The sequence below is a fragment of the Lithobates pipiens genome, unplaced genomic scaffold (genome assembly GCF_037356315.1).
Source record: "Lithobates pipiens isolate NorthernLeopardFrog02 unplaced genomic scaffold, aLitPip1_a1.2 Scaffold_30, whole genome shotgun sequence".
Classification (NCBI taxonomy): Eukaryota; Metazoa; Chordata; class Amphibia; order Anura; family Ranidae; genus Lithobates; species Lithobates pipiens.
Window position 1 is genome coordinate 26257329 of NW_027507791.1, and position 24163 is coordinate 26281491.

General features: G+C 47.8%; 1 protein-coding gene across 3 annotated transcripts in view; it reads left to right on the forward strand.

The window, feature by feature from the left end:
* Positions 1-24163, forward strand: part of ASPDH (aspartate dehydrogenase domain containing) — a 48796-nt gene that overhangs the window by 19255 nt on the left and 5378 nt on the right. The window contains exons 1-6 of one of the 3 annotated variants that reach the window (XM_077463782.1): positions 17133-17180; positions 17697-17769; positions 18040-18184; positions 18459-18543; positions 19554-19703; positions 22005-22228. In XM_077463782.1, the coding sequence (XP_077319908.1) occupies positions 17724-17769; positions 18040-18184; positions 18459-18543; positions 19554-19703; positions 22005-22228 (650 nt within the window). In that variant the 5' untranslated portion in view covers positions 17133-17180; positions 17697-17723. Of the gene's footprint in view, positions 1-17132; positions 17181-17696; positions 17770-18039; positions 18185-18458; positions 18544-19553; positions 19704-22004; positions 22229-24163 lie in introns of those variants that run through there. The other 2 variants (XM_077463781.1, XM_077463783.1) reach the window with 2 other exon arrangements.

Below are 24163 nucleotides of genomic sequence, written 5' to 3' on the forward strand. Positions count from 1 at the left end.
TTCATCTCTCCACAGTGTTATATAGTGGGCTGTAAGGGAAGGGACCAGGACTAGAAATGGTATAACATATCCAAAAAAATTTAGTAATAAAAATAAATATAAATATAAAATTAGCCCCTTTCTAATGGATCCGCATTTAAATGTTTCAAAAGGGGGGAGAGCCAAATCGTGTCCATATGTCTCAGAATTGGCACATGTGATCAACAATCAGCAACATTTAGGATAATCCCAAGTGGATATAAAGTCCTCAGAATAAGTCGATATATACAAGAAGAAACGTTGTCTTATGATATTACATAATAAGGAAGAGAAAAAAATAGAGAAAAAATGCAATAGTGCCAAACACCATTCTACTAACTTAATATCGATGAATATATAGATTCCAATCTACAACAAATTGGTAAGTGACATACATCTCCTAAAAGACAACGATCATAAAGAATATCAAGAGACCATCAAAGAAGAGAGATTTATGGATCAGCTATGAAACAGTTTAGGTCTATATCCAGGTTGAGGCCCCGTGGCGCAAGAGACCCCAACCTGTATATCCATGCAGTTTCATTCTGCGAGATGAGGGTGGTCTTATTCCCTCCCCTCCAGTTATCTTTAATGCAATCAATCCCATAGAAGATTAATCCAGAAGGATCTCTTCTGTGGAATTCGTCAAAATGGCGGGAAAGGTTATGGTTTGGGAACCCTTTTTTTATATTGTTAATATGTTCCCTAATCCTAACAAATAAAGGACGTGTGGTCCTGCCCACATACTGTAAATTGCACGGGCACTCTATAACGTATGTTACATGCGTACTCCGGCAGGTAATTAATTCCTTTATTTTATATTCTTTATGGTCTGTTTTTGCCCTAAACGTTTCTTTCTTTCTTGGCTGTTTCTTGCTAACTTTACATGGGAGGCATTTCTGGCACCTATAAAATCCCTTCATGTCATTAAAGATTTTGATTTGTTTTGGTGGGTCGATGGCATTATGTACTAGAAGGGAGCGTAAGGTGGGGGCCTTTCTGTACACAAAACAGGGCTTTTTAGGGAGGACCTTAGATAGTACTTTATCCTCTTGAAGTATAGGCCAATACTTTTTGATAATTTTTTCAAAATCCCTATATTGAGAGTTGAAACCAGTAATAAAAGCCAGTTCCATCTTTCTATCTTTTTTATCCTGTTTCTCCAATAACGACTTCCTCTCCAAATTCCCAATACTCTTTTTTAATTGGAGTAGTGGTTCTGGCCTGTATCCTTTTTCTTGGAATCTCTCTAAAATCATATCTGCTTGAAGATGGTAATCTTCTGCTGAGTGGCAGTTTCTCCTCAGTCTTAACAGCTGACCCTTCGGAATGTTACTTTTCCACTAAGGCCTCATGCACACGAGACGCAGATGAAACCTCTGTTAAAAAAAAGCTGAAACGCGCGTTTAGAAACGCGCGTTTTGCCGCGTTTGCATGCCGCGTTTAGACGCGTTTAGACGCGTTTAGACGCGTTTGCGTTTAAACACGTTTATAAAGATAACATCATGTAGACCCTCCCCAAGCTCTCAAAGCATTTTTTTTAACTATTTCTGCTATTTTGATCAGAGTGAGCAGCAGCAGCATAGAGAGCAGTTGTACACTTGCATTTGCCGTGTCACTTGCCACGGCACCTTCCACAAGTTGTGGATTGTCCACTTGCCACGTCACTTGCCACAAGTTGGGGATTGTCCACTTGCCACATCACCTGCCACGTCACCTGCCACAAATTGTGGATTGTCCACTTGCCACGTCACTTGCCACATCACCTGCCACATCACTTGCCATGAGATGTGGATTGTCCACTTTCCACGTCATCTGCCATGCCACCTGCCACAAGCTGTGGATTGTCCACTTGCCACATCACCAGCCACATCACCTGCCACAAGTTGTGGATTGTCCACTTGCCACCTGACTTGCCACATCACCTGCCACGTCACTTGCCACATCACCTGCCACAAGTTGTGGATTGTCTACTTGCCGCGTCACTTGCCACATCACCTGCCACGTCACTTGCCACGTCACCTGCCACAAGTTGTGGATTGTTCACTTGCCACGTCACCTGCCACGTCACCTGCCGCAAGTTGTGGATTGTCCACTTGCCACGTCACTTGCCACAAGCTGTGGATTGTCCACTTGCCACATCACTTGCCACGTCACCTGCCACGTCACTTGCCACGTCACCTGCCACAAGTTTTGGATTGTCCACTTGCCACGTCACTTGCCACGTCAGCTGCCACGTCACTTGCCACGAGATGTGGATTGTCCACTTTCCACGTCATCTGCCATGCCACCTGCCACAAGCTGTGGATTGTCCACTTGCCACGTCACCAGCCACATCACCTGCCACAAGTTGTGGATTGTCCACTTGCCACGTGACTTGCCACATCACCTGCCACGTCACTTGCCACATCACCTGCCACAAGTTGTGGATTGTGTACTTGCCGCGTCACTTGCCACATCACCTGCCACGTCACTTGCCACGTCACCTGCCACAAGTTATGGATTGTTCACTTGCCACGTCACCTGCCACGTCACCTGCCACAAGTTGTGGATTGTCCACTTGCCACGTCACTTGCCACAAGCTGTGGATTGTCCACTTGCCACATCACTTGCCACGTCACCTGCCACGTCACTTGCCACGTCACCTGCCACAAGTTTTGGATTGTCCACTTGCCATGTCACTTGCCACGTCAGCTGCCACGTCACTTGCCACATCACCTGCCACGTCACCTGCCACAAGTTGTGGATTGTCCACTTGCCACGTCACTTGCCACATCACCTGCCACGTCACTTGCCACGAGATGTGGATTGTCCACTTGCCATGTCACTTGCCACGTCACCTGCCACGTCACTTGCCACGTCAACTGCCACGTCACTTGCCACAAGATGTGGATTGTCCACTTGTCACATCACCTGCCACATCACTTGCCACATCACCTGCCACGTCACCTGCCACAAGTTGTGGATTGTCCACTTGCCACGTCACTTGCCACATCACCTGCCACGTCACTTGCCACAAGATGTGGATTGTCCACTTTCCACGTCACCTGCCATGCCATCTGCCACAAGTTGTGGATTGTCCACTTACCACGTCACCAGCCACATCACCTGCCACAAGTTGTGGATTGTCCACTTGCCACACCACTTTCCACGTCACCTGCCACGTCACCTGCCACAAGATGTGGATTGTCCACTTGCCACGTCCCCAGCCACATCACCTGCCACAAGTTGTGGATTGTCCACTTGCCACGTCCCTTGCCATGTCCCCTGCCACGTCACCTGCCACAAGTGGATTGTCCACTTGCCACATCACCTGCCACAAGTTGTGGATTGTCCACTTGCCACGTCACCTGACACAAGTTGTGGATTGTCCACTCGCCACGTCACTTGCCACATCCCCTGCCACAAGTGGATTGTCCACTTGCCACATCACTTGCCCCATCACCTGCCACAAGTTGTGGATTGTCCACTTGCCACGTCACCTGACACAAGTTGTGGATTGTCCACTCGCCACGTCACTTGCCACATCACCTGCCACAAGTGGATTGTCCACTTGCCACGTCCCCTGCCACAAGTGGATTGTCCACTTGCCACGTCACTTGCCACGTCACCTGCCACAAGTTATGGATTGTCCACTTGCCACGTCACATGCCAGTCACCTGCCACAAGTTGTTGATTTTCCACTTGCCACGTCACCTGCCAAGTCACTTGCTGCGTCACCTGCCAGGTCACTTGCCACGTCACTTGCCACAAGTTGTGGATTGTCCACTTTCCACGTCACTTGCCACTTCACCTGCCACGTCACTTGCCACAAGTTGTGGATTGTCCACTTGCCACATCACTTGCCACCTGCCATGTCACTTGCCACAAGTTGTGGATTGTCCACTTTCCACGACACTTGCCACAAGTTGTGGATTGTCCACTTGCAATTGCAATTGTTTAAAATATTTTTCTAATGGTTTTTCATCATTTGCAATCATTTTTGGGATTTTTAATGTAAAAAAAAAGGTCCCCTTTAAAAACGCATATAAACGCAAACGCGGCTAAACGCGGGTGCCGCGTTTAGCCGCGTTTAGCCGCGTTTAGCCGCGTTTTGCGTCTGAAACGCAGAAATTTTTGTTTCTGAACGCATTTTTTTGCTTCTGGAAAAACGAGATTAAACGCAACTGCATATAAACGGAAAAAAACGAGACTGTGTGCATGGACACATAGGATAACATTGAATGAGTTCAGGTGCAGTTGAAAAAACTGTCCAACTGCATCTGAACGCGCGTTTAACTGCGTCTCGTGTGCATGAGGCCTTAGGGTGGTGGCAGCTCGTGGTCGGGATGTAGCTGTTTCTGTCAGTTGTTTTGAAGAATGTCTTGGTACTCAAAACTCCATCTATTTTTGAGATTTGGAGATCCAGATAGTCAATACTATGTTCGCTGTATTTACCAGTGAAGGTTAGACCATAGATGTTGTTGTTAAGATTGTTCAAAAATATTTCAAGGTCTGTTGGGGTACAATCCCATAATAAAATGAGGTCATCTATATATCTACGGTAGAACCTCACCTGGGGTATATTACTACCATAGACATATTCCTCCTCCCACATGTTCATCATGAGATTGGCCACACTGGGGGCATAACGAGCCCCCATGGCTACTCCCTTGGTCTGAACATAGTATTTCTGATCATACCAGAAATAATTACAACTCATTGCCAGCTCTAATCCCTCAATGATATATTCTATTTGTTCTTGTCGCATATCTGTGTTCTCATATAGTGCCTTTTCAACTCCAATTAGGCCGTCACGTTGCACTATACTTGTGTACAGTGAATTCACGTCGATGGTTACCATCAGAAGTCCCTCAACGTCTACTATATCTTGAAGTTCTTTTAAAAGTTGTGTACTATCCCTTAAATAGGATCTCCCTTTTTGTACCAGGGGTTTCAAGAATTTATCAAGATATTCCCCTAGACGCGAGAAAATGGAATTTATTCCACTAATTATAGGCCTACCTGGGGGCTTATCAAGCCTCTTGTGAATTTTCGGCAAATAATACATCACTGGGGTTTTTGTCGAGTTTGAGATTAGATATTCTGCTTCATTTTCATTTAAAATTCCCATTTCTTTCCCTTTTTTCACAAAAGTTGCTAGTTTCTTCCCATATTCACGTTTAGGGTTTCCCTTCAACTTTTTATAGGTGTCTTCAACGCTTAACAGTCTTTCCATCTCCTCTATGTAGTCAGACTTGTTCAGAATTACCAGGCCCCCCCCTTTATCAGCTGGTCTGATGATTACATTTTTCTTCTCTCCTAGTGCCTTGATAGTTTTCCAAATGTTCGTAGTTTTCTTATAATTCGTTCTCTCCATTTTTCTTAAATCTCCTTCCACCATCTTGCTAAATGCCCCTAAACATTGATTTCCTGGTGTGTTAGGGTTGAACGTAGACTTGTTTTTCAAATCGGTTTGTACATATAAAGATTCTTTTTTACTCTCTCCTCCTGCATTCATAGCAAAATGTTTTTTAATATTCAACTTCCTCATGAATTTCTTCAGATCAATAAAAGTCTCAAACTTATCTAGTGCCTTATCAGGCGCAAATTTTAAACCTAAGTTTATAAGACAACGTTTCTTCTTGTATATATCGACTTATTCTGAGGACTTTATATCCACTTGGGATTATCCTAAATGTTGCTGATTGTTGATCACATGTGCCAATTCTGAGACATATGGACACGATTTGGCTCTCCCCCCTTTTGAAACATTTAAATGCGGATCCATTAGAAAGGGGCTAATTTTATATTTATATTTATTTTTATTACTAAATTTTTTTGGATATGTTATACCATTTCTAGTCCTGGTCCCTTCCCTTACAGCCCACTATATAACACTGTGGAGAGATGAAAACTTTTACTAGATTGATAGATAGACTAGATTGATATGAGCACTTTTACCAGGTAATAGCTGGATTGCAATGAAGTAAAGAGGATGACCCCTTTTCTCTCTTTTTCTTCTGTTAATGAAATCTATTGTATTCAGCCATCTCAGTCAGTAGTGACCTATTTTTGGTTTTCCCTAATTTTTTATTTGTATAAATACTCATTTTCATACTTCTGTTTATGATAACTAGTGATGGCCGAACGGTTCGCCCGGCGGTCGTTTCGCGGCGAATTTCCGACTTTCGCCGTCCGCGGGTTCGAACGCCTTTTTCCGTCGTTCGCCCCGGCGGACTTACGTGTTTAATGTATACAAGAACTTTAACCTTTCGTGACACGTTTATCATGTGTTACAGGACAACCAATTGAGACATGACAGCTCATGGACACTTGGACATTCCCCCTAACCTATAAATACACCCGATCCGGTGGCCATTTTACATTCTTTCTTCTGTCACTGTAGGGAAAGGATCCTGTGTGGAGTAGGGACAGAGAAAACGCTAGCTATTTGGTACACAAAAGTTCTTTTCAGGACTGGTATAGGTGTTAGGTCAGCAGCCTGAGTTTCTTTTGTCAGTTTAGATAAAGGGACAGAGCGCTGTATGCTGCTATTTTAGGGACAGCTCAGCCAGATTAGTCTTTCTTCATCATCATCATCATCATCATCATTAGCTGTTACTATCAGGTCCACAAAAGAGCTGTTCCAGCTAATCGTTCCAGCCTACTCTTTTTTGCCAATTTGTATAGGGACAGGCAGGAAGCAGTGTGTCAGGCAGTGAGGATAATTTTAAAGACTTGCTGTTACTATTAGTTCCACAAAGGTTCTTTTCAGGACTGGTATCAGTGGTACGGTAATAGGCTTGTACACGTATAATATTCTTTCTTCCAAATATAGAAAGAATATTATACTTGACTGCTGCCCTTCTGCTGCAGTCTGCTAATCATTCACAACTCACTTGTTCCACAAAGCTCTTTATCAGGACTGGTAACTTGGTCTGTCTAGGGTGCTACGGTACATAGGCTTGGGTGCGGTACAGTCTGCTGTTCTGTAAGGACCGCTATCGGTCCACAATACATAGGGTTGCCGTGCACTACTGCTGACCGCTGCCCTATACTGCAGCAGTCCTTCATTGGTATAGGGACTGACGTACAGTCTGCTAATCACTAACACACAACCTGCTTGGTCCACAAAAGTTCTTATAAGGACTGGTAACTTGGTATAGGGTGCTACGGTACATAGGCCTGAGTGCGTTACAGTCTGCTGTTCTGTAAGGACCGCTATCGGTCCACAATACATAGGGTTGCCGTGCACTACTGCTGACCGCTGCCCTATACTGCAGCAGTCCTTCAGCGGTATAGGGACTGACGCACAGTCTGCTAAACACTAACACACAACCTGCTTGGTCCACAAAAGTTTTTATAAGGACTGGTAACTTGGTATAGGGTGCTACGGTACATAGGCCTGAGTGCAGTACAGTCTGCTGTTCTGTAAGGACCGCTATCGGTCCACAATACATAGGGTTGCCGTGCACTACTGCTGACCGCTGCCCTATACTGCAGCAGTCCTTCATTGGTATAGGGACTGACGTACAGTCTGCTAATCACTAACACACAACCTGCTTGGTCCACAAAAGTTCTTATAAGGACTGGTAACTTGGTATAGGGTGCTACGGTACATAGGCCTGAGTGCGTTACAGTCTGCTGTTCTGTAAGGACCGCTATCGGTCCACAATACATAGGGTTGACGTGCACCACTGCTGACCGCTGCCCTATACTGCAGCAGTCCTTCAGCGGTATAGGGACTGACGTACAGTCTGCTAAACACTAATACACAACCTGCTTGGTCCACAAAAGTTCTTATAAGGACTGGTAACTTGGTATAGGGTGCTACGGTACATAGGCTTGAGTGCGGTACAGTCTGCTGTTCTGTAAGGACCGCTATCGGTCCACAATAGATAGGGTTGACGTGCACCACTGCTGACCGCTGCCCTATACTGCAGCAGTCCTTCAGCGGTATAGGGACTGACGCACAGTCTGCTAAACACTAACACACAACCTGCTTGGTCCACAAAAGTTTTTATAAGGACTGGTAACTTGGTATAGGGTGCTACGGTACATAGGCCTGAGTGCGTTACAGTCTGCTGTTCTGTAAGGACCGCTATCGGTCCACAATACATAGGGTTGCCGTGCACTACTGCTGACCGCTGCCCTATACTGCAGCAGTCCTTCATTGGTATAGGGACTGACGTACAGTCTGCTAATCACTAACACACAACCTGCTTGGTCCACAAAAGTTCTTATAAGGACTGGTAACTTGGTATAGGGTGCTACGGTACATAGGCCTGAGTGCGTTACAGTCTGCTGTTCTGTAAGGACCGCTATCGGTCCACAATACATAGGGTTGCCGTGCACTACTGCTGACCGCTGCCCTATACTGCAGCAGTCCTTCAGCGGTATAGGGACTGACGCACAGTCTGCTAAACACTAACACACAACCTGCTTGGTCCACAAAAGTTCTTATAAGGACTGGTAACTTGGTATAGGGTGCTACGGTACATAGGCCTGAGTGCAGTACAGTCTGCTGTTCTGTAAGGACCGCTATCGGTCCACAATACATAGGGTTGCCGTGCACTACTGCTGACCGCTGCCCTATACTGCAGCAGTCCTTCATTGGTATAGGGACTGACGTACAGTCTGCTAATCACTAACACACAACCTGCTTGTTCCACAAAAGTTCTTATAAGGACTGGTAACTTGGTATAGGGTGCTACGGTACATAGGCTTGAGTGCGGTACAGTCTGCTGTTCTGTAAGGACCGCTATCGGTCCACAATAGATAGGGTTGACGTGCACCACTGCTGACCGCTGCCCTATACTGCAGCAGTCCTTCAGCGGTATAGGGACTGACGTACAGTCTGCTAAACACTAATACACAACCTGCTTGGTCCACAAAAGTTCTTATAAGGACTGGTAACTTGGTATAGGGTGCTACGGTACATAGGCTTGAGTGCGGTACAGTCTGCTGTTCTGTAAGGACCGCTATCGGTCCACAATAGATAGGGTTGACGTGCACCACTGCTGACCGCTGCCCTATACTGCAGCAGTCCTTCAGCGGTATAGGGACTGACGTACAGTCTGCTAAACACTAATACACAACCTGCTTGGTCCACAAAAGTTCTTATAAGGACTGGTAACTTGGTATAGGGTGCTACGGTACATAGGCTTGAGTGCGGTACAGTCTGCTGTTCTGTAAGGACCGCTATCGGTCCACAATAGATAGGGTTGACGTGCACCACTGCTGACCGCTGCCCTATACTGCAGCAGTCCTTCAGCGGTATAGGGACTGACGTACAGTCTGCTAAACACTAATACACAACCTGCTTGGTCCACAAAAGTTCTTATAAGGACTGGTAACTTGGTATAGGGTGCTACGGTACATAGGCTTGAGTGCGGTACAGTCTGCTGTTCTGTAAGGACCGCTATAGGTCCACAATAGATAGGGTTGACGTGCACCACTGCTGACCGCTCACCTATACTGCAGCAGTCCTTCAGCGGTATAGGGACTAAGAGTTTTGTCACAGGGTCATTTAAAAAATGACATGCAGAGGAAGAGGCAGGCCCTTCCGCAGGGGTGGTAGGGGTAGGGCAGGAGCAACAGGCTTGAGCCAAAGTGGGAAGTTGCAGAAGGTGCGTTCAATTACTTTAAAGGATGCACCAGACTTGGTTGAGTGGCTCGCTCAGCCTTACTCTTCTGCACCCTCCTCATCCTCTCGATCTGCACCCTCTTCTTCACTCTCTGCTATGTGCACCCCCAAAGACACTACCACCAACAACACGACCACCACCACCACCACCACATACCTTCCGCTTGAGTCACTGGAATTATTTTCCGATCCATATCAAGAGGACATTTCTGATGCGCAGCCACTCTTGGTATTGGATCAGGAAGAGGAGGTAGCAACAAGCGCTACTCAGCAGTCTGACGCCAGTACCCAGATCAGCCCAAGGAGGAGGTTGGTCCCCGGTGTTGCTGCCTACTCTACTTATAGCGGTGGGGAAGGTGACGTTGATGATGACGTGTCTAGTGATGTCACGTGGGTGCCCACAAGAGAGGAAGAGGAGGGGAGTTCAGAGGGAGATATGGACCAGCAGATAGGGAGGAGAAGCAGCAATGACTTACATTGCACAGCAGGGACAAAGCAGACTGCAAATGTATCAGGAGCGAGTCATCGACCATGTACGGTCACATCTGGCGCTCCCAGGACACCGGCACATGGCTCCGCAGTGTGGGCTTTTTTTAACGTGTCCGCTGCTGACAATAGCGTTGCCATCTGCAATCTTTGCAGTCAACGCGTTAGTCGCGGTAAGCCCAATACTCACCTAGGGACGACCGCCTTAAGAAGGCACATGAGCAGCCATCACCGAGCCCAGTGGGAGCAACGGAACACACAAAGCCACACTGCAGGCTCTCACCGTCCAGCCTCGTCTTCTACTTCTCCTTCTCCTCTCTCCTCACAATTGTCCTCCACTCCACCTTCCATCACGCCAAGCTCACATTTTTCTGCAAAAAGGCAGGCTTCCGTGGGCCTAATGTTTGAGCGTAAAAAAATGATGACGCCGGATAACCCTCTTGCCCAACGGTTGGCGGCTGGCTTGTCAGAACTCATAGCCCGCCAACTACTGCCATATAAACTGGTGGACTCGGAGGCCTTTCGCAAATTTGTGGCCATTGGAACACCACAATGGAAGGTCCCAGGAAGGAAGTATTTCTCAGAGAAGGGCATCCCAGAGCTATATGGCCATGTTCAGCGGCAAGTGAATGTATCTCTGGCACACAGTGTCGGTGCCAAGATACATCTGACCACAGACACGTGGTCTAGCAAACACGGGCAGGGAAGGTATATCAGTTTTACTGCCCACTGGGTGAACCTTCTGACGGCCGTCAAGCATGTAACCCGTGGCACCCGTGTAGATTTGGTTTTACCGCCACGGATTGCATGCAGGCCTGACTCTTCTTCTCCTCCTCCTACTCCATCCTCCTCCCTCTCCTCCTCAGCTGCCTCCTCCTTTTCCGCTGCTAGCGTCTCTTCCACTGCACCGCCCAAGCTCCCCAGAACCTATTCCACATGCCAGGTGAGACGTTGCCATGCCGTGCTGCGTCTGTTGTGCCTGGAAGCAAAGAGCCACACTGGCCCGGCACTCCTTTCAGCTTTGCGTTCACAGGCAGATGAGTGGCTAACACCGCTCAATTTGACAGTTGGTAAAGTGGTGTGTGACAACGGTGCCAATCTGCTTAGCGCATTGAAACAGGGCAAAATCACGCACGTGCCGTGCATGGCACACGTCTTAAACTTGGTCGTGCAGCGATTCCTTGTCAAATACCCTGGGGTCCAGGACATCTTGCGGCAGGCAAGGAAAATCTCGGCCCATTTCAGAAGATCTTACACGGCCATGGCTCGCCTTGCTGACATTCAGCGGCGACACCATCTGCCGGTCAGACGTCTTATTTGCGATTGCCCGACGCGATGGAACTCAACCTTCTATATGCTTGATAGGCTGCTCCAGCAGAAACGTGCAGTTAACGTCTACCTGTATGAACTCTGCGAAAGAAACGGTTCTGGGGAGCTGGGTTTTTTTTCACCGCGCCAGTGGCTGCTCATGCGCGACACATGCAGACTTCTGCGGCCATTTGAGGAGATCACCAAACTGGTCAGTCGCAGCCATGGCGCCATCAGTGACATGGTACCTTATGCCTTCTTTCTGGAGCGTGCATTGCGTCGTGTCATTGATCAGGCTGTGGAGGAGCAGGAGCGGGAAGATGAGGAAGTCGCAATGCTGGATGAATTCCCAGGGGGGGCTACTCTATCTGAGACAAGTCAACAACAGGAGTCTGATGAGGAGTCAGAGGAGGATGGTGCCGGGGCGGATGAGCAGGAGCAAGAAGAGCATGCTTTAAACCTTTCTGGGATCCCTGTTGTGCGAGGATGGGGAGAGGAGAATGAAGAGGACGACATTATCCTGGATGATGAGCAGGAGCCAGGCCACCACACCGCTTCCACTTTAGTGCAAATGGGGGCCTTCATGCTCCAGTGTTTTAATAGGGACCCCCGTATAAAAAGCATGAGGGTCAAGGACCAGTACTGGGTGGCAACGTACTTAGACCCCCGGTACAAACACAAAATGGCGGAAATGTTACCGCCGTCGCAGAGGGCTGTCAGAATGCAGCACTTCCAGGCCTTGCTTCGAGAAATGCTGCATTCTGCTTTTGCGTGCGCTGGCAGAGGAGCAATTCCCACTCCCAGAGAAGGATTTGCGGGTACCAATCCAACAGCGCCTGCAAGAAGAGGCCGGTTTGAAGATGTGTTGGTGACTTCGGATATGAGGTCATTCTTTCAGCCGACCCATCGACAGGTGTCATCCGGATCCAGCATCAGGGAACGCCTAGACCGTCAGGTGTCCGACTACATTGGGTTAACGGCCGATGTGGACGCTCTGAGGAGTGATGAACCCCTAGACTACTGGGTGGGCAGGCTTGACCTCTGGCCAGAGCTTGCCCAATTTGCAATCGAACTGTTGGCTTGCCCCTCATCCAGTGTCCTGTCCGAAAGGACGTTCAGCGCAGCAGGGGGGATTGTGACCGATAAGCGTACTCGCCTAGCTCACCACAGTGTTAACTACCTCACATTTCTAAAAATGAATGAGGCATGGATCTCGGAGGAATTCAACACATGTGATCAGTAGACCATGTATATGTCTATAAACAATTTTTGGAATCAAGCACACAGACCTTCTTAATTCATTTGGCTCACTTCCCTGACCCAAAAAAGCACACCGTACTATATGCCCCTACCCTCCTCTTTGAAGAGGTTGAGCGGTGTCATATTTCTACTGGGGCTGCTTATTATGAGGGGTTCCCACCATCCCTGTGCTGTGCTGACTTCCTCCTGGGTGTTCTTATTATGAGGGGCTCCCACCATCCCTGTGCTGTGCTGACTTCCTCCTGGGGGTTCTTATTATGAGGGGATCACACCATCCCTGTGCTGTGCTGACTTCCTCCTGGGGCTGCTTACGGTGCTGCTGTCAGCGCTGTATGTCACGGAGCTGCTGTCAGCGCTGTATGTCACGGAGCTGCTGTCAGCGCTGTATGTCACGGAGCTGCTGTCAGCGCTGTATGTCACGGAGCTGCTGTCAGCGCTGTATGTCACGGAGCTGCTGTCAGCGCTGTATGTCACGGAGCTGCTGTCAGCGCTGTATGTCACGGAGCTGCTGTCAGCGCTGTATGTCACGGAGCTGCTGTCAGCGCTGTATGTCACGGAGCTGCTGTCAGCGCTGTATGTCACGGAGCTGCTGTCAGCGCTGTATGTCACGGTGCTGCTGTCAGCGCTGTATGTCACGGAGCTGCTGTCAGCGCTGTATGTCACGGAGCTGCTGTCAGTGCTGTATGTCACGGAGCTGCTGTCAGCGCTGTATGTCACGGAGCTGCTGTCAGCGCTGTATGTCACGGAGCTGCTGTCAGCGCTGTATGTCACGGTGCTGCTGTCAGCGCTGTATGTCACGGAGCTGCTGTCAGCGCTGTATGTCACGGAGCTGCTGTCAGCGCTGTATGTCACGGAGCTGCTGTCAGCGCTGTATGTCACGGAGCTGCTGTCAGCGCTGTATGTCACGGAGCTGCTGTCAGCGCTGTATGTCACGGAGCTGCTGTCAGCGCTGTATGTCACGGAGCTGCTGTCAGCGCTGTATGTCACGGAGCTGCTGTCAGCGCTGTATGTCACGGAGCTGCTGTCAGCGCTGTATGTCACGGAGCTGCTGTCAGCGCTGTATGTCACGGAGCTGCTGTCAGCGCTGTATGTCACGGAGCTGCTGTCAGCGCTGTATGTCACGGTGCTGCTGTCAGCGCTGTATGTCACGGAGCTGCTGTCAGCGCTGTATGTCACGGAGCTGCTGTCAGTGCTGTATGTCACGGAGCTGCTGTCAGCGCTGTATGTCACGGAGCTGCTGTCAGCGCTGTATGTCACGGAGCTGCTGTCAGCGCTGTATGTCACGGTGCTGCTGTCAGCGCTGTATGTCACGGAGCTGCTGTCAGCGCTGTATGTCACGGAGCTGCTGTCAGCGCTGTATGTCACGGAGCTGCTGTCAGCGCTGTATGTCACGGAGCTGCTGTCAGCGCTGTATGTCACGGAGCTGCTGTCAGCGCTGTATGTCACGGTGCTGATGTCAGTGCTCTGTATTACGGTGCTGCTGTCAGTGCTCTGTATCTCCTGCACCCTCTTGTTTGCCTACCCTGGTCCCTGACCTTCCCTCTCCTCCATTGCCTTCATTAGCTCCATAGTCCTGAATTGTCAGAACAATTTCCCAAATAAAAAAAAAATGCTTGTAGTTATCGATCCCAAATTCACCTCATACATGTATTATGCTATTGTCCAGGTGGTGGGACTACGTGCTACCCCCTAATAATTACCCCGTGGCCGCAAATTCGACCTAAAGGTTTGCGAAATTCGCCTCCCATTGAAGTCAATGGAGCCCGCGGCGAACGGTCGTTTTCGCGAACGTTTGTGTCCGTTCGCGTTTCGCGTTCGCGAAACGTCCCGTCGGAAGTTCGTCCATCACTAATGATAACTTGTTATAAGGGTCATCGATGCTATTATTGTTTCTAACATATAATTACTGTCATCATGTATACAGTCTTTTTAAGTTCCCTTTGGGATAGATCACCCTTATGTGCCGTGTACCCAATAGGCGGACAATAGATGGGTCTTAAATTTATTGATTTTTTACTATAAATTGAGTTTTGTAATTCTTTTTTTTGGATATCCTCCCCTCGCCTTTTGGCTGGGAACTGGGTGATAACTACATGTGGATTGGATACGGTGGTTGTCACTCCTTCAGACACAGGGCATAGCCCATTGGTGGCTGTTTGGGTGTCAATTACGAACGTTGGCCAATCAGATTCTGCTCGATCGGGTCTTTTTTCCTATTTAAGTTGAAAGACGTTTTAGCGTGACACCGCCGCTGAAGACGTCAATGACGAAACGCGTTCGACGGAGTTACGCCTATTACGTCAGTTCCGTTCGTTGGAGCGCAGTTGGAGTGCAAGCCGTAGCTGCGTGTCCACCGGGCGGCTTCCACGTTCGGATTATTATTATTTTTTTGCGCTAGAAGGGCTCTATCCCTGGGGGACTTACAAACACTGGAGTGACTCTAGACAACAGGTTATATCCTGGGACATTACCATTATATATATATTTTTTGGTGTCTAGTCCTTTGTGTTATCTGGGATAAAGTGCCATTAGCGTATGGTTATTACCTTTCTCTCAGCCCTGTTCTAGGATTTTTTATCTTTTTTCCTGGAACGTTATCATTTATATATGGAGGCTGGAAAGGTTTTTTAATGGACTGTGGTTCCACATCCTGTCTCAACATATGAGAATTGTCTTTTTCCGTTTTATCATTTTTTATGTTTTTATTTGTTTATATTTTTGTGGCAATAAATTGATTTTTTATACAAATCACACTATGGAGACTACAATTTTTTTCCTATGAGGAAATCTCCCCCTTGGTTGCGATTGAGGAGCCGGACATCAGCAGGGACTGAAAAAACTCTCTCTGGATGCGAATGAAGAGCTGATTATCGGTAGACTTTGATTCCAAGGCGAATTACCCCTGCAGGGGTTTATTCTTCTGGTGAGTGGGGGACCTTGTGGGGGAACACAGAAGTCACGTTGGAGATTGCACGAGGAGCACTTTAGTCACATCTTTTGAACTTTTTGTAATTGCACTGTTGAAGAGATTTTTTTGGGAATTTGGACACTATTTTTGTATTTTTTGTTATTTATTGTGTTTTTTTAAGAGACCCTTTGCTTTTTTATATATATATATATATATTTTTATTTTTTTATTTTTTTATATATATATTCTTTCTTCTTTTTTGTACACATATATTTTTTTGTCCTTTGTTTTTTCAGCTGCACTTTTTGATATATATTTTTGATATAATTTCTATATACTATTAATATATTTTTTGTTTTTTCATATATATATGCTTATATTAGCATATTGCATGCATAGGTTGTATAATCTGAATTTTGTATTGTGAATTTTAATTTTACTAAGCACATTTATATACACCTTCTATTTGGTTTTTTGCACATCTTGGCAATAATGCGACTTTAGGCAAAAAATTCTGGCATATGTATCTATATTAGCGTTTTACACTTACAGTTTGCGTGTTTGGGATTATAAACTCACTAGCACATTTACATACGCCTCTTACTGGGAATTTGCCTACTCAAACCACACTTTGGCATTTATGCAATTTTAGGGAACACTGTCTCTTAGCGATACAGATACAAAAAATTCTTTTTGGTTTCTAGTTTGTTGTCTGGTTTTCGTTTTTTCCTTTTTTGTTGCTTATTGGAATTATTTGTTAATCCCAGGAACTTATTTTTAGTAGGAACTTTGTTGTTTTTTGGGAATTCTGAGTAGCTTGTGAATTTCAAATTGCAGATTGGTAGTTTTTTGGGGTTATGCCTCCTTCTATTTTATATATATATATTCTTCTAGACGAATACATGATATATTCAGAATTATATATTGATATACATACATATAAGGAGTTTTACTTGTAGGTAGCGCCAATCACCCTGGTTATCATATTGTTTTATTATTTTTTGGAGGAAACACCTTTTGGAGTTTCTTTCTTTTGTGGGTGGCAGCAACCTAATGATATAACTAGTATTTAGCCGTAGCTACTGTTATTATTATCCTCTTTTACTTCCCACCGTTGTCGAGCGCGGTTTTTTCCTTTATTTTTACTGAAAAATTGTATGTTAGTGCATATAAAAAAAGGATCACGGACAGTACTCAATTTTCTCTGTCACAGATAAAAAAAAGAATGCTTGTCGTTGTCGATCCCAGATTCCCCTAATACTTTTGTTATGTCAGTGTCCATTTGGTGGGACTATGTGTGCACAGCTAGTAAGTATTTTGTGGCTGAAAATATGACCTGTAGGTTTTTAAGGCTCGCCTGCCATTAAAGTCAATGGGGCCCGCCGCAAACTTTGCGGTTCGCAAACTTTTGGCCACGTTCGCGGTTCGCGTTCGCAAAACGTCCCGTCGGAAGTTCGTCCATCACTAGTCACCAGTGGTGGTGTAATAATTAACTGTCTAAAAGTAAACATTCCCAGAGTTCATTGGAGGTACAAAGTCCCAGCGTGTGCACAACGTTCCCGGGAGGAGGAGGTGAGTGACAGATCTCACATCTCTCCAATGATTGGAGATTTTATTTCTGGGAAAGGCAGGAAAATGTTAGTCCAGTATTATTATTTGAATCATTTCTCAGATCTTATTTTCCTCCACGTTACAATCATGAAGACCTTTCTCACTTAGCTATTGTCCAGGGAAGCCATAACCTTGGGGGGGGTTGGTCCTGCTGTCATTGGGGGAAGGGCACACCTAACACCAGCCTATTAATGTTGCCACACAGTTAGGACCGGGGGGGGTCGTTATCTGACCAATCTATAAGATTATGTACTAAACTCTGGGTTGTAAAGTGAGATTAGTTTGGATATCATACATTTGATTTAGGATTAGATTGGATTATATAGCAGGTAAGTGATTGTGTACTCTAAGATGACAAGGTTACTTTAAGGTATAAAAACAGACATTGGAAAATACTAATTACTGAGAAAAAAGCCCAAACAGTCATTTACACATCAGGTGCCATCAACCCAACGCACCGCGTTTGTTTATTTCCAGTTATCAAAGCTGAAAAAACTCAGATCTATGGAGGCCAAGAGGAGGATCGGGATTGTTGGCTTTGGCCATGTCGGTAAGGTGATCTCCCGTACCATTCTTAATATAGGATTGCCGATCCGGTCTGTTCCTCATCTGTCCGGCGGATGGGATCGAATGACAGTAGGATGGAAACGGATCACCTAATATATCCCTCCCACTTTCAGATGTCATTGTCACCAGATAATCAATGTGGGTTGGGTCTCGGGGGTTTCCTAGAATTGATCACACATGGTTGACTTTTCTTCTGTCAGCCCAATGATGCAATGGATGAGTTTCTAGTGACAGGTCCTCTTCTCATTGACAGGCCATTACCTGGCCCAGAAGATTCTGGAAGAAGGAGAGAAGTCTGGTCTGGAGCTGGCCTTCGTCTGGAACAGAACGATGAAGAAGATGGATGGGGTGATCGACCCTCGGCTACAACTCCACCGACTTTCCGAATTCCAGACCCGGTAACACATGCTGGGGGGTTATATCAATAAACAATGCGATTGGAGGAGGATTAATCTATAGATCAATAAGTAGGACAGATGATTACAATGATGACATCGGCTGATGTCATCATATCATGTCATCACCCAGGGGGTGAATCCTTCAATATTCATCCTTTGTGTAAATTCTGGAACCTTCCAAGAGATGAAAAGAATGATAAATGTGATAATTCCATTTCCTGTTATTTCCTTATAAAGCTTTGTGGGATCTCTGATCAATAACTTCTGATTACAGGCAGGTGGATCTGATTGTGGAAGTGGCTCACCCCGATATAACCCGAGATTATGGAGAGCATTTTCTATCTGCAGCCAATGTTATGGTGAGGAACGTTCCGTGTATTGTCCCCTCCCCTCCCCTCCATTTCCCTCCATCTCTTATCTCCCCCTCCCCCATCTTCTCAATTTATCTCCACCCCCTCTTCCCCTTCTCTCACTTCCTCAACCTTCCTCTCCCTTCCTCATCCCTTCCTCCCCATCCCCTCCCTTCCTCACCACCCTCTCCCATCCTCAAGATCCCCTCCCTTCCTCCCCATCCCCTCCCTTCCTCACCACCCCCTCCCTTCCCCACCATCCCCTCCCATCCTCACCACCCTCTCCCATCCTCAAGATCCACTCCCTTACTCACCATCCCCTCCCTTCCTCACCACCCTCTCACATCCTCAAGATCGCCTCCCTTCCTCACCATCTCCTCCCTTCCTCACCACCCTCTCCCTTCCTCACAACCCCCTCCCTTCCTCTCCATCCCCTCCCTTCCTCACCACCCTCTCCCTTCCTCACCATCCTCTCCCTTCCTCACCACCCTCTCCCTTCCTCATCATCCCCTCCCTTCCTCACTACCCTCTCCCTTCCTCACCATCCTCTCCCAGCCTCACAATCCTCTCCCTTCCTCACCATTCTCTCCCTTCCTCACCATCCTCTCCCTTCCTCACCATCCTCTGCCTTCCTCACTACCCTCTCCCTTCCTCATCATTCTCTCCCAGCCTCACAATCCTCTCCCTTCCTCACCATTCTCTCCCTTCCTCACCATCCTCTCCCTTCCTCACCACCCCCTCCCTTCCTCACCATCCCCTCCTTTACTCGCCATCCCCTCCCTTCCTTACCTTCCTCCCTTTCCTCACCATCCTCTCCCTCACCATCCCCTCCCTTCCTTACCTTCCTCCCTTTTCTCATCATCCTCTCCCTTCCTCACCATCCTCTCCCTTCTTCACAATCCTCTCCCTTCCTTATGTTGGAGGACACGTGGAGGTCTATGGGTGCCCAAAGAATATATAAAGTGTACAGAAGACAATGCTGTCCACCATGGTATTATGGACTTCCTGTATCTGTCTAGATTGGATCCCCCACCGTATTATCAGATCCCGACATTGAGAGCAGACTGAGGGAGACAGCGACCACCTCTGGACATACATTGTACGTTCCCAGTGGTGCATTATGGGGTGGAGAAGATATCCAGAGAATGGCAGACCGTGGGACCCTTAAAGTGAGAAATATTTAAACTCCAAATGTTCAATGTATTTCAAGGTTTGGAGGTCCTGAACCTCCTGGAGGCCTATAAGTTGACATGATTCCATTTCCACCAAACTAGTTTATCTGCAAAATGTTGTCTGTAGGTGGAATGGGGAATGGTGGTGGTTTTGGGTGGTTTTATGGACTTATTTATAAAGCAGTAAGAATATTTGGTAAATGTCGGCTTTGTGTTCTTCATGTTTTTTATTTCTGTATTTTGCTATTTTTGGAGTTTTTTTGGCCCCTTCACACCCTGGTGCAGTAACATGCGTTAGTGTGGTGTGGTGTCATTTACTTTAATGCATGTTCTTGGCGCCCTCGTGTCGCAGCACATTGTGTCCAAAGTGCGAGTGCTGCCACAGTTCTGCATGGGCACCCATTGGTGGATTCTGGTACGTTGGGCAGCCAAAGAACTGAGCGGCCTATTGCAACCATCACCAAGCGGCAGAGGGCGGGTCTGAGCGCTCATCCTACAATAATAGCAGCTTGGACATTAGAAGAAGACTATTGGCATTCATGTAACCACGCCCAACGGGGGAGGGCTAGAACCCCTGTCAGGATTTACTGCTCTCCCGGCCCGTTAGAGAGACGTCCCACCACTTACTGTCCTTAGGACAACCAGACAGGAAGAGAAGGAGCCTAACAGGGGTGCCAGTCCTTCCTCCTTCTGTCCAATAGGAAGACAGAGTCCTGGCTAGAGGAAAATCAAACCCTAAGGTCAAAAGCACAGAAAAGTCCCAAATCTTTTTTTTTATACATTTTCAAATAATTTTTGGTTTTGTTTTCTCCATCATTATGTGGTCTGAATCACCAATCATGTTCTCACGTGGTCTTAAACACTAATCACAATCTGACGTGGTCTCAATCACCAATCACAATCTCACGTGGTGTTAATCACTAGTCACGATCTCACGTGGTCTCAGTCACTAATCACAATCTCACGTGATCTCAATCATCAATCACAATCTTACATGGTCTTAATCACTAATCACGATCTCACGTGATCTCAATCACCAATCACAATCTCACGTGGTGTTAATCACTAGTCACGATCTCACATGGTCTCAATCACTAATCACGATCTCACGTGGTCTCGATCACTAATCACGATCTCACGTGATCTCAATCACTAATCACAATCTCACGTGGTCTCAATCACTAATCACAATCTCACGTGGTGTTAATCACTAATCACGATCTCACGTGGTCTCAATCACTAATCACAATCTCACGTGGTGTTAATCACTAATCACGATCTCACGTGGTCTCAATCACTAATCACGATCTCACGTGATCTCAATCACTAATCACAATCTCACGTGGTGTTAATCACTAGTCACGATCTCACATGGTCTCAATCACTAATCACAATCTCACGTGATCTCAATCATCAATCACAATCTTACATGGTCTTAATCACTAATCACGATCTCACGTGATCTCAATCACCAATCACAATCTAACATCGTCTCAATCACAGATCACAATCGCACGTAGTCTCAATCACAGATATCGATCTCAAGGGGTCTCGATCACAATCTCATATGGTCTCAATCACCAATCACAATCTTACGTGGTCTTGATCACAATCTCACGTGGTTTCAATCACGGATCTCGATCTCACGTGGTCTAAATCACCAATCACATCAAATCATTTGTTGTGTTTTTTTTTGGTGATTTTAATTTTTTTAGACGATAAGAAATAGAACCGGCCCTAACACACTGGACACGTTTTTGTGGTTTCTTTACATTTTATCATGTTCCTTTTTTCTGCACTCCTCTTGTTTCAAAACATTACTAAAAAATATGTGCGGGGGATGAAGAAGGGAATAAATTGATGAATTGTAACAGAAATAATGGCTTCACCCACTGAGCTCACTGATTGGTCACCACAGATCTCACTTATTGATCAAAGAGGTCATTGATTGATCACAGGGCTCCCTGATTGGTCACAAAGGTCACTGATTGGTCACAGAGCTCACTTATTGATCACAGAGGTCACTGATTGGTCACAGAGCTCACTTATTGATCACAGAGGTCATTGCTTGATCACTGGGCTCCCTGATTGGTCACAGAGGCCACTGATTGGTCACAGAGCTCACTTATTGGTCACAGAGGTCACTGATTGGTCACAGAGCTCACTGTTTGGTCCCTGCAACAGAGAACATAAGTGTGGATGGCCCCAGAATGGAATTACGGGGTGTAGGACAGAAATGGCCGATCCATGACATCATAGTTCATAGAATGCAGACAATTCTGTTCTTCTTTCTTGTAGGGTCTGAGGATCACCATGACCAAACACCCAGATAGTCTTCAGCTGAAGGGTGAGCTAGCACAGAAGAATCAATCTGTTGATGGTCGGACGATCCTATATGAGGGTCCAGTGCGTGGCTTGTGCCCCGTGGCCCCCAATAACGTCAACACAATGGCCGCTGCATGCATGGCTGCCCACACGCTAGGATTTGATGGTGTGATCGGCGTTCTGGTGGCTGATCCCAGGTGAGGAGCTCCATGGAGACCATCCAGTAGAAAAACAAAGTAGGACTTTGGGCCAATGGAATTCTCCATTTTGGTCGGAGATGGAAGGGGTTAGAATCTCTGCCAGATCCTTGTTGGGTTCCTTTCCTGAGAGAGTTTTCATGAGAATAAGGGACAGGAAATCTTTTCATTGCGGAGACAGAGATAAAAATCTGAGCTTCTAACTCTTCTGCTTTCCAGTGGGAAAAGATGGTGTTGGGTGGGAATGAGCGGCTAGTCTGGATGGGTCCAGTATGGAAAGACAACAGTGAGAACCAGGATGTGTCGCCCGTTTGTACTCCTAGACTGTTGTCAGATGCTCTGTCCCTGAAAACATTCCATTATTGGTCCAGAGAAATCTCCCCCCAGCATAGGGTGACCAGCTGTCCCGGTTTCAGGGGACAGTCCCCAGATTGAGGACACTGTCCCCGGACCAAGTCTGTCCCTGAAAACATTCCATTATTGGTCCAGAGAAATCTCCCCCCAGCATAGGGTGACCAGCTGTCCCCGGTTTCAGGGGACAGTCCCCAGATTGAGGACACTGTCCCTGGTTTTGTCCCTGGATTTGACTTCAACAGGAGCTGGGGCAATTTTCAAAGGCAGTCAGTGCCCCCCCCCCCCCCCCCCCGCTCCTACTAGCTTAGGGGGAGTATTTTTTCCATTATCTGTGTCCCTTTCTGATGATGATGTGCTGGTCAGAGCGGATGGATTATTTCTTCAGTTTCTGTCACATGCCCATTCAGCTCCGCTCACATCTTCTTGTGCCTTGGCTCAAATCCCGGCCAGCCGCCTGCCTGCTTATCTCCTTGCCTTCCCCGGCAGAGTCATTTTCCTCCACTCCCCACCCAGTAGTAGCCGGGGCCCGGAGAGTGAGATCTGAGAGGCTGCGAGGCGAGAGGAGGTGACGGGCAGAAAGAGGCTGTGAGGCCGCGGAGGCGGCGGGCAGAGAGAGGCTGTGAGGCCGGCGGAGGCGGTGAGCAGAGAGAGGCTGTGAGGCGGGCGGAGGCAGTGGGCAGAGAGAGGCTATGAGGCGGGCGGAGGCGGCGGGCAGAGAGAGGCTGTGAGGCGGGCAGAGGCAGTGGGCAGAGAGAGGCTATGAGGCGGGCGGAGGCGGCGGGCAGAAAGAGGCTGTGAGGCTGGCGGAGGTGATGGACAGAGAGAAGCTTTGAGGTCGGCGGAGGCAACGCGCAGAGAGAGGTTGTGAGGCCGGCGGAGGCGACGGGCAGAGAGGGGCTGTGAGGCCGGCGGAGGTGACGGGCAGAGAGAGGCTGTGAGGCCGGCGGAGGTGATGGGCAGAGAGAGGCTGTGAGGCAGGCGGAGGCAACGGGCAGAGAGAGGTTGTGAGGCCGGCGGAGGCGACGGGCAGAGAGGGGCTGTGAGGTCGGCGGAGGCAACGGGCAGAGAGAGGTTGTGAGGCCGGCGGAGGCAACGGGCAGAGAGAGGTTGTGAGGCCGGCGGAGGCAACGGGCAGAGAGAGGTTGTGAGGCCGGCGGAGGGGACGGGCAGAGAGGGGCTGTGAGGTCGGCGGAGGCAACGGGCAGAGAGAGGTTGTGAGGCCGGCGGAGGTGATGGGCAGAGAGAGGTTGTGAGGCCGGCGGAGGTGATGGGCAGAGAGAGGCTGTGAGGCAGGCGGAGGTGACCGGCAGAGAGAGGCTGTGAGGCCAGCGGAGGTGACGGGCAGAGAGAGGCTGTGAGGCCGGCGGAGGTGATGGGCAGAGAGAGGCTGTGAGGCAGGCGGAGGTGACCGGCAGAGAGAGGCTGTGAGGCCAGCGGAGGTGATGGGCAGAGAGAGGTTGTGAGGCCGGCGGAGGTGATGGGCAGAGAGAGGCTGTGAGGCAGGCGGAGGTGACCGGCAGAGAGAGGCTGTGAGGCCAGCGGAGGTGATGGGCAGAGAGAGACTGTTATGAAGCGGGCAGA